The 11234-nt window shown below is 44.4% G+C and overlaps 1 protein-coding gene across 1 annotated transcript in view; it reads right to left on the bottom strand.

The window, feature by feature from the left end:
• Positions 1 to 7531: 7531 nt before the first annotated feature.
• Positions 7532 to 11234, bottom strand: part of DNAJB12 (DnaJ heat shock protein family (Hsp40) member B12) — a 32064-nt gene continuing 28361 nt past the window's right edge. The window contains 2 exon segments of the mRNA XM_025209228.1: positions 7532 to 9606; positions 11026 to 11176. Coding sequence (XP_025065013.1) covers positions 11055 to 11176 — 122 coding nt within the window. The 3' untranslated portion in view covers positions 7532 to 9606; positions 11026 to 11054.

Genomic DNA, 11234 nt, shown 5'->3' with positions numbered 1-11234 from the left:
ATGAAAAGAGTGCAAAAATGTGGAAAACAGAATCATTTCAGGGGTCAGTGTTGTAGCCACCCAAATAGAAAAAAAAACAACCAGTCCATGCAGTGATGAGGGATCAGGAGACTACAGATGAGGAGGACGTTTTCAGTGTAAATTTGACAGATTCACAGACTCACAGGATACACACATTACAGACAAAAGTGGGCAACAACTCAGCCATATTTGCAACAATTATGCTAGAGCAAAGACCTATAAGATTCCAGGTGGATTGTGGAGCCAGTTGCAATGTCCTTCATGTGAATCTATTGCGTAGCAGCATCATAATGGAAAAATGTCACCACGTGCTGTTAATGTATAACAAAACAACTGTGAGGCCACTGGGAAAATGCCGGCTGACTATAAGAAATCCACGCAACAAGAAACAGTACCGCCTGGAATTTATAGTGATTGACAGGGTGGACACCCATCCACTGCTGGGCAGCCGGGCAGCACAGGCCACGGATTTAATTACAGTGCAACACCACAACATCCTCCAGGTCACAGAAGAGCAAGAATGGTCATTAAGTTCACTACCTAACATTTTGTTAAGATATGGAGATATATTCCAGGGCACTGGACTCTTTGAATGCAAACTGAAGTTAGAAATAGATCCACGGGTGCAACCAGTACGACTACCAAAACGCAGAATTCTGCTAGCCCTGCTGGAACCACTGAAGAAAGAATTGATAAATCTGCAGAAAAAGGCATCATCACACCAGTTGAAAAAAGCACTGACTGGATCAGCAGCCTAGTTGTAGTAGTAAGGAAGCCATCAGGCAAACTGAGAATCTTCACTGATCTGAAACCACTTAACAGGGCACTCAAAAGAAGCCACTACCCACTGCCAACAATTAAGGATGTACTACCTGACCTGTATAGAGCAAAAGTGTTCACAGTTTACAATGTCAAGAATGGATTTTGGCATGTGGAGCTAAAGGAATCATCTAGCCACCTGCACTGGTTAAGGATGCCCATGGGGATCAGTCCAGCTCTAGAAGTTTTCCAGCAGAAGCTGAACTAGGAGCTGGAAGGTCTTCTGGGTATCAAGATTGTGACTGATGATATTCTTGTCATAGGAGAAGGGGATGATAATGAAGAGGCGATCTGTGACCATGACGCCAAACTGCAACAACTCCTTAACAGACGACAGGAGAGAAACGTTAAACTGAATGCCAACAACATACAGCTGAGAAGAACAGAAGTACCCTACACCAGACATCTGCTGACTTTGGAAGGACTATGGAGAAGGTGACAGAATTATGAAGATGCCCAGGCCACAGGATGTCAAAGGAGTCCAGCGCCTTATTGGGATGGTTAACTATCTGTCCAAATTTTGTGCACATTTGTCTAACACTTGTGAGCCACTCGGGTTGCTAACACACAATGATGCAGCCTGGGAATGGGCACAGACCCAAGAGGAGGCATTCAAAGGAATTAAAAAACTCATCAGCGAGGCCTCAATACTGAAGTACTACAACACAGCTGAGCAACTAGTACTACAGTGTGATGTGCCAGAAGGAGGTCTGGGAGCAGTACTGATGCAGAACCAGCAGCCCATAGCTATTGCTAGTAGAGCAATGACTGAAACCTAAAGGAGATACACACAGATAGAAAAGGAGTTACTAGTGGTATTGTTTGGACTGGAATGGTTCCATCGGTGCACCTTTGGACAGAGAGAGTAGATGTGCAATCACATCACAAACCATTAGAGCTCATAATGAAAAAACCTTTGCTGAGTGCTCCTAAGAGACTTCAATGCGTGCTGCTGAGACTCCAGGCCTATGATGTGAGTATAAAGTACTACCCAGAGAAGTCCCTGCAAGTGGCAGACGCACTAAGTAGAACGTACCTTCCAGAGTGCAGCACAGATGGATCTGTAGAACAGGAGTTAGAGTCCAGTAATATGGTACAAGACTTACCCATCTCCAAAAGCAGTCTCAAAGCAATACAATAGAGTAAAGAACAGGATGGTGTGCTACAAGCAGTTAAATGAACCATCCTAAGGGTTGGCCCCAACACAAGGCACAAGTACCACCAGAAGTTTCCACATGCTACCAATGGAGGAATGAACTATGTATACAGGATGGAATTCTGTTCAAGGGAGACAGGGTAGTGATCCCAGTAGCTCTGCGGCAAGACATCGTGAACAGGGGTGGGCAAAATCTGGCCCACAAAGCCGTTCTATCCGGCCCACAGGGCCCCTAAAAAAATTTAGAAAATTAAAATTTATCTGTCCTTGGCTCCTGTCAAAGCTGACAGGAACCAAGGACAGTAGGACCCAGGGGAAGCCCTGGAGGGCTCCTTCAACAGCAGGGCCCGCCCAGCCCCACCCCTCCCAGCTGGAAGCTCCAGCAGGGGCTGCCCCAGCCAGGGAAGCTAAGGTAAGGGGGTGGGGGGAAGGGCAGGAGACGAGCTGGTGCTTAGCCCGTGGGAAAGGCTGCCCTTCACCCTCCCCATGGCCAGCACTTCATGCTGCAGCAACTCGCAGCCTGTGCAGGGCTGTCTGGAGCAGGCACAGGCAGCCCCTGGCAGCCTGTGAGCAGCTGTAGTGCGGGACGCCGGCCATGGGGCGGGCGAGGGGCCGCTTTCCCCCACCCCCCCGTTCTCAGCACCAGTTTGTAACCCACCCCTGCTGCCAGCCTGAGCCCTGCGCCAGCTCTGGGCTTGCCCATCAGGGCTGCGCCGTGGCAGCAGGAGCTGTGGCCACCCCACTTGCCGTGCCGGGCAGCGTCTGCTGCTGCTGCCCACCCGGAGCTCGCATGCTGGACAGCAGCGACTGAGACGTAACCGAAAGCAGCTGCGGAGAGCTGGCAGAGAGGAAATACAATTGAGCAAAAGATTCCAGGATCAGGACCGAGACAACTTTGACAACTGGTCAGTCATCAGTGAGCCCCAGATAGGAGAGAAAGACACCACGGACTCCACAAAGGAAAGAGATACACAAGCAGAGTCCAGCCTGCAAAGGAAAGACACGGACAGAACAGAAGCAGGCGTAGCACCCAGAAAAATCAAACAAACAAGAAGCGGGAGGCTGGTACAATGACCAGCATACCTGGATGACTATAAGCCCTAAAGAACACAGCAGACCAGTGGTAAAGGCTTGGTCTCCACGGTGGGCGGTGTGCTAGCAACCTCTGGCTCAACCAGGGGAATAAGTTAATCATCTGTTTTGAACTTAGAAAGGAAAGATGTAACAATACGTATGGATCTGAGGCAAAACCAGCAGCAGCAGAAAGGAGGAGTCTGAAGGAGGAACAGGAAGTGAGGGGGAGGAGACAGGAAAAACAAGAGTTAGAGAGGCTGGGGGAGAACAGCAGGCCCTGTAACAGCTCTGTAAGAAACTGCTATAACAAAAACACTGTTTATATTAAGTAGGGAGCTGTTCCTTGATTACCCAGATAGGGTCACATGAAACACTGTACACCTCTAGGGACAGCTCTGTGCAGACATAACATGGAGTCAAATATTTAACTGTAAGTTTTAAGAGAGCACAGCTGAGAGAGTGGGGGGAGAGAGGGCAGGGGGAGAAGGAGAAAAGAGCCCAATTATGCCAGGCTGTTTGCTTTTTTGCAAGTTAAGCCATAACATTAAAGGATGGTGTCCTAGATCCACATGATGAAACAGTATCACACCTATTTACAAAGGTGAAGGGGGAAGCCACTGAGATGCACATCACTATTACCAGAATAGTGCCTCCTGGATCTGGGACAGAAGTTCAATAAACCCATTTAATCAAAATCTGATTAAATCTGATACAAAATCATTAAGTCTGATACTGCATCTATCCAGGTATATCTGAAACTGGTTTCAGCCATTTTGAAAGTGGTTTATGTGCACTGAACTTCTGTTGTGTTACAGATTTGAACTGGTTTCCTATCAGTTATACCAGTTCATGTGTAATTTCCATAGCCCTGATGTTTTGGCCTGGCTGGAAGGGCATAAAAAAGCAGTGCCTTGACCCCACCCTCCAGACTCCTTGCAGTGATCGAAAGTACCCTAGTAGGGCTGTATCTCCAAACTTGCATTTCACATCCCTCATTGGCATGCTCAACATTCACTGTGCCATTAGCAGCATTTTTGTAATGCATTTCAGGCATTTAGAGGGGGTGACAGTGTTTGTCTATTGTAATCTGCACTTTGCAATGTGCTTCTACTTTGGGTACTATATGGCTCATAAAATAGCCCCTAAGCGTTATGTTTATATATTAAGAAACCAGCCTTTCTAGGATTTTTGTTGCTATAAAAAGCCTTCCAAAGATTTTCAGTAAAAAAATGCCATGATGAGATTATAAACACTGTTTTTTCTGTATTAACTCTCTGTGTTGTTGAAATGCAGTGCCTTTTACCTATTAGTGCAGTGCAGTTTACCTATTAGTAGCCCTGCGTGAAGCGGCTAGTATTCTCTTCGGATTCGGCTGATTTGGGGGACAGTGATTTGATTCAGCGATTCAAATCACTGCCCCAAACTGATTTGGCTGAATCTGATTTGGAGGTTTGGCTGCTGCTGAATCTCCGAATCACACAGGCCCATTCCCCCCCTGCTCCCCCAGCCCCGGCAATGGCTTCCCTGCCTGGCCCCAGCTCCCAGCACTTTGAATTGGGGCTTTTTTTTTTTTCTTCCAACGGGGTTGAGAGAGTCCAGAGGAGAGCCACATGCATGATCAGAGGGCAGGAGAATAGGCCTGAGAAGAGAGGCTGAGAGCCATGGGACTTTTCAGCCTGGAAAAGTACAGGGCCATGGGGTGACCTGGCGGCAGCCTATAAGTACATCAGGAGTGTGCATCAGGATTTGGGAGAACATCTTTTCACCAGAGCGCCCAAAGGGATGACAAGGACCAACAGTCACAAACTCCTTCAAGACCATTTTACGATGGACATAAGGAAAAACTTCTTTACTGTCCGAGCCCCCAAGGCCTGGAATAGACTCCATCCAGAGGTGGTACAAGCACCTACTCTGGACTCCTTTAAGAAGCATTTGGATGCTTATCTTGCTGGGATCCTTTGACCCTAGCTGACTTCCTGCCCTTGGGGCTCGACTCAAACTCCCAAGGTCCCTTCCAGCCCTAATGTCTATGAAATCTATGAAACTGGCTCCTGCCAGGCAGGGGCGTGATCCCCACTGCCATGGGGGGTTCTGTCACAAGCCCCCTGAAGCCCCAAGGCCGCTGCAGAAGCCAGTGAGTTCGAGGTTCTTTTCTTTAAAGGGCCAGAGCTGGGGCAGGCGGGGCAGCCATGGGGGCGGGGCCTGGCAGTTCCCCCATGGTCCCCTCCCCCATCCCCTACTTACCAGCTCTGAGTCTGGCTCCAGCTCCCTGCTGCAACCGGGGACTGCCCGAATTGTCAAAGCTCTCCAAATCTTTTCTGAATCGATTCAGACCTTTTTATTGGTCCCAATTTGATTTGGATTTGGAGATTCAGCCACCAAATTGGGCTGAAACTCCTCCGAATTGAATCAGCACCCGAAGCTTCGCACAGCCCTATCTATTAGAGACTTCTCTCTCTCACCGCCACATTACTCTTATTTCTAGACTGAGCAAACCCAGTTCCTTTGACCTTTCCCCAAGATTTTTAAACCACTTTTCTTGTTGTTTCTTTTTTCCACCAATTTGTTTATATCAGTCTTAAAGTGTGGTGCCCACATATTCTAAACTTAGGCCTCTCCGGGTGCATCTATGCAAGACACTTAATGTCCACTGGATCAATTCTACTGTGCATTAGTGCACCTGGCAAAAACCATGCTAATGCACAGCAGATTAGTCCAATGAGCATTAAACATCGCACAAAAAGTGTTAGCTTGAGCTAATGTGCAGTAGTACCGAATATGGCGCATTGTTAGTACCTGCTATTACAGGTACTAAACTTAATCATTAATGAACATGTAGATGTGGTCACCTACACCAAGGAGAGAAAAATTATTACTTTACAATAGAGATGTTAATACTCCCCAGAACAAGATCTGCCTTTTTCACAACAGTATCACATTGTTAGCTGGCATATTTTTCATGGTCCACTATAGGCCCCACATCCTTGCCTGATATACTGCAGACTAGCCAGTTACTCCCCATTATGTAGCTGGACATTTGATTTCTCCTTAAGTGTAGTACTAGGCATGTGTCCTGAATTTCATCCTGTTGATTTTAGACCATATTTCCAATTTGTCAGTATCACTGTGAAATCTGATCCTATCTGTCATAACACTTGCAACCACACTGACCTTGATGTCATCTGCAAACAGTGTAAGTATGCCGCCTACTCATCGTTCACATTGCTAAGGAAAATACCAAACAGGTTTTGCAGGTCCTAGACAAATCCGTGTGGGACCCCAGTCAAAACGCCCATCAAACTGGAGAACAAACTGTTTGTAACTTAGGAACTATTTTTCAACAAGTTGTGTAGTCATCATAACCTGATTTTATCTAGGTCATATTTCTTCAGCTTGCTTAAGATGGCAGCATCCAACACTGAGAATAAAAACAAGCATCATTTGCATCTCTCAGCAAACACAATCTACTGATTACAACAAAAGCCAAGTGCACACATGCTTATCATTCACCTCAGATGCTGCCCGACTGCTCCTGGAGGCAGCAGGCTGGCTGGCAGTGGGAATGTGAAGCCTGGGCATCAGGGCTGGCTTGCATGTGGCTTCCTGAAAAGCAAAGCATAGAGCACCTGGATGTATGACATCCTGTGGAAAGGAACTGTTGGTCCTGCTCTTTAGGCTGCTGGCCATATCGAACATGAAGTGAGGTTCTATGCTGGTGTCCCATATCAAAGTACCATCCAACTCTACATAGAATAGGTGGGTAGACTGAAGCCCTGCTGAGGGTGGTGTTTGGTTTCATCCTACATGGAGCCACCAGTAAGTCCTTTGTCTTTATGCATCCATGCACAGCATTCTGCTTCTTGTCTTGTGTTGACATCATTATGACAAGGGACCCTACAGTTGTCTTTGTGTCCACACAAGGCCCTCCCACACCTTTGCAGTGGGAAGTAGGATGAGCTGGCAGGACACAGGGGTAGCATGTGAAATATGTAGGTATGCCAGAGACATATTGCCTATATGGCGTACATATGCAAAAAGGCAGATCTTGGTCACATGCCAGCATTTAAACAAGGAGATAACATCTGTCACTGAGTCCAGAGTATTACAGGCTACACAACAGCAATTGGTTGAGGCAGGGCACAGTGAAGTGTGGGAAAGTGGCTGGAGGACCACCAAAATTCCTCAGGAGAGGCAGGCACATGAACATCATAATGGTGTAATTTGCTCCCGTGTAAAATTACTCACGATTGAAACGAGAGTAAAATCTTCTTGTTTACTTTGATGCAAGGAGTTGCATTACTATATGGATGCAGATTCTTCCATTAATGCAATCAGGTTTACTCTGGTATAAAGTTGCCTGTGAAAACAAGTAGCCATTATTGCCCTCACTTCATTTCCACACAAATCATTGCCATACATAAGGCACCAGGCCCTGCATGGCACACACACAGTCGGAGACTCTCACATTATAAACATTTATTTATAGATGTACAATTTTATAATCAATTGTAAATCAAGAAATACAGCTTCTGTGAGCATCCATTAGGATCTATGCTTTATTGCACGTAACTCAGACCATCCATGATATCTACGTGAGAAATCAAAAGGTTTGGGTGGGCACTGGATAGAGAGTCCCATTTTGTAAAACATTCAGCACCTTCTGCAAACATAAGTTTCATTTGAATTCCCCAGTGAACTCTGCATGCTCAGTAGCTTACACTACTACAAAGGGCATTTATTCCAAAAAGATTTAGATTCCAACCGTACTCCCCTAGGAGACATGAGGGTGATCTTTCAATAAATGAAATCAGATCAGAATACAAAAAGTAGAGTGATGGTAAGGCTTACAATTAACAGGAGGGCTCTCTGTCATTGTGTTAAATAGACAGCCAAAAAACTAAACAAAAAAACCAAACTGATCTTCTGGATTTCAGAACAAAGCCCTCTCACACTCCTCCCAGCCCCAAATCATTTTACATGGCAGCCATTGCTGCTTTGATAAATTTCCCCTTAAGGAAAGCCTGGAAGCTGTTCTTATAGAGATATCTTTAAAAAAAAATGTAACAGCAGGATAGAGAAAAGTCCAGTTTATTCCATTAATGGTAACTTAGCTCGTTTGAATTTTGCTTCTCTTGGGGAGCATGACAAAGAGACATAATATAACCTCGAGCACTATCCTGCTGCTCTAATCTGGGTCCTGAGGCCTGGCACTTAAACAACATCCTGCTGCTGTAACCTAAATCTGATAAAAGCAGGTAAATGCAGGCTTTTAGCAGCATCACTCCAGCTTCTAAATGCAAGGCTGGAAAAACCATTGCTATAAAATGGGTAAAAATTAGCTGTAATCTACTAACCGATTCACTGCAAAGCCCAATTAAGTAACTAATATATAACCATTTCCCTCTTTCTGATCTCTCCTGAAAATGAGACCATCGCATAAACTTCTTTCAACAGAAGCAACCAAAGGCTCTGTTTTTTAGGCATGTCCATACAGGTTTCCTCAAAGAAACACCAGAAGTGCCCTGCCAAGGTAATGGCCATACTGCAGACAGGAGAGTGCTGGTGAATGAGGCATTCAAAGTTCAGGAGAAACAACACAAGGACAAAGCTTATGGCAATCTGTTTACAGAACTAATGGTACACACTGATTACAAGGCAAACTGCCAAAAAAATATTACGCACATATGCAAATTGAACACTGATGAGCTAAGAACCTTTTGGACAGTGCTCTCCTTGCTGAATGAGGCTCCAGCACCCAGTAGACCTGCCACCACTCATGTCAACATAGCAAAAACAAATCAGTTTGGCCAATTTCACCAAGGTTCTTTGTTCCTACAGATCTGAATTTTTTTTTTTTTTTTTTTAATAAAAAACCCTGAAACTCATCAATTCATATTTTTATCAACAACAGCAAAATAATGCAAAGTGATTCTAGTTTTAGTGTGTCAAATAGGAAAGGTTCACAGAGATGGGCAGCACCAGAAACCGGTTGCAGCTCAGGCTTTAGTTTTCTGCCCAAATTAGTAAACTAAATAATTTAATCCACCCACTGCATAGTTTAAAAGTCCAACATATATACAGCTATAAATTAATTCTAAATAGATTTTCTTTTTTTTTTTTTAATTGGTTTTATTTCTAAAAGTCTTCCAAGTTCTCTCTCCGTTCGAAGTGACCAGTGCAATCATGGAAGGGTCTCCTCTGCTTCATGGCTTGCTGCAGTTTGGTGTGGGAGTTTTTGTTTATTTTACACTCTACATTTGTTCTCATGGTTGCTGTATCCTAGTAGAAACTATAGACTGTCGCACTCTAGTGGTGTTGGAAAGAAGGGAAGAAGGCAGGCAGCTTTATTTCCTGTTCTAGCTGCTGCCTGAGACGTCTAACGCTGAAGACAAACAGACAGTGAGAGAGAAGAAAGAGGGCAGTTGTGCGTTGCTAATTCTCCAATTCCATTTTAATTTAAGGTTTGATTCTTTAAAACAAAGTCTGTCACCTTGGCTCAGTGCACTTCACCAAAAGTCTTCAGGCATTTCAAGAGTCTGGGAATAAAAGTGGTAACTGGGTCAGTCTCCAGTCAGTTATAATCTCTTAACAGGAGAAACAAACACTTTCCCACCCCTATCCCCAAATTATAGGAAATATGTTTAACTGACATAATTGAGAATGCTAAAAGTAGTTCCTTTGTTTTACAGCTATCCTCTTCATCAGACTGTGGACAGAGCTGGAGAGAGTTAATACAAGACTCTGTATTTACTAAGAAAAAGAGCCCTTATCAAAACAAGGTAGAGAGAGTATCAAAGATAAGAAAAATTCCCAAACCAAGATGCACACTACAATGGCAGAGCTCAAGACATGCTCCTGAGGAACAGCTCCAAGGACCAGGTTTTCCAATGCACTCCCATTGCCCAAAATAGAACAAAACCAAAAACATACCACTCCTAAATATCCTAAGTTGCTTGTGTATATAAATCAAGTATCCATATGTCCAACATCCACAATAACTTTTTGGCAAGTGCAAAAGACAGGTAGAGACTGAAACTTGGATACTACACCATAGGCTACTGTCTAATGAGCCCTCACTTTCAATTATATTTTTGTGGGACATAGGGACTGGCCTGTGTATTTTACATTCAACTGTTAGTTTCTGAGACGTGAAGCCTCTTGTCTCTGTAAAATTAAACCAAAGAATTAAGGAGAAGTGAGACTCCAAATCCTGTGCCAAATTTTTAACTTTTTTTTTTAACAGACCTTTGAGCCAACTAATGCTAGTTTCACTTGTGCTCCTCTGAACTATATGCAAACCACTTGAACTCAAGTTCTTTACGCCATGGCCCAGTGGAGAGAACATGAATCTTTAATACTCACGGTTGACTTCATTATTTTTCCAGTTCAATAAAGCGAGGAGTCTATACAACCTGCTGTGTACAGTGAGAGCTTGGTTTCACTGAATGTCAAGGGAAGACAACAGGAGGCAAGGAATAGCTGGTCTTATAGAAGTCTATTCCCTATGAACCCTGTGATCATATTTCCTTAAGTGCCTTCGATATATATTTTTTTTCAGTAAAATAGGCAAAAAAGCAACAAAATCTATTCATAAATGCATGACCATCAATTGCAAGAACTGGTAAAGTAAGGAATGTTTGCCAGTCAAAGCAATGTGTGACAATGTTTCAAATCAATACTTGACAAGAATTCAGCTAACTCACAAGCATACCCAGGCCTTTCACTTTGCTCCCTGGAAGCCAACACCACCAATACTATAGAAAAAATAAGTAAGCTTAGGGAGCACCAAAGGCACTGACATGCAAACATCCCAGATGGGTTCCACTTTACCCCCGTTACACATGCGCATCCAGAAGAGAGACCCACAAAGATCTGGATCTCAAACAGATTTAAATAGGTATAAAAATCATTGATGGGCCATGCTGAAGTGTCACAGGGAAATCACCAGTTCGTACTTAGACCTCCACGGAGGGTCTGGCAGCAATTATCCGTGCATGGAGGCTTGAACTTCAGACAACCTGCTACAGCTTGGAGTGCCCATCCTCTGTGCTCTCTGATACAGATCTGAATCTCCAAAGTAGCGCGCCCGGTATAATAAGCCTTCCTCTGAAAAGAAAAAATCCAGTCTTTAAAAACAGGATACGAAGTGTGATCTATTCAATAA

This window comes from Alligator sinensis, unplaced genomic scaffold, assembly GCF_000455745.1.
Source record: "Alligator sinensis unplaced genomic scaffold, ASM45574v1 scaffold849_1, whole genome shotgun sequence".
NCBI classification, from domain to species: domain Eukaryota; kingdom Metazoa; phylum Chordata; order Crocodylia; family Alligatoridae; genus Alligator; species Alligator sinensis.
The sequence above is the reverse complement of the archived record's forward strand: the minus strand, read 5'-3'. Positions and strand labels throughout refer to the sequence as shown.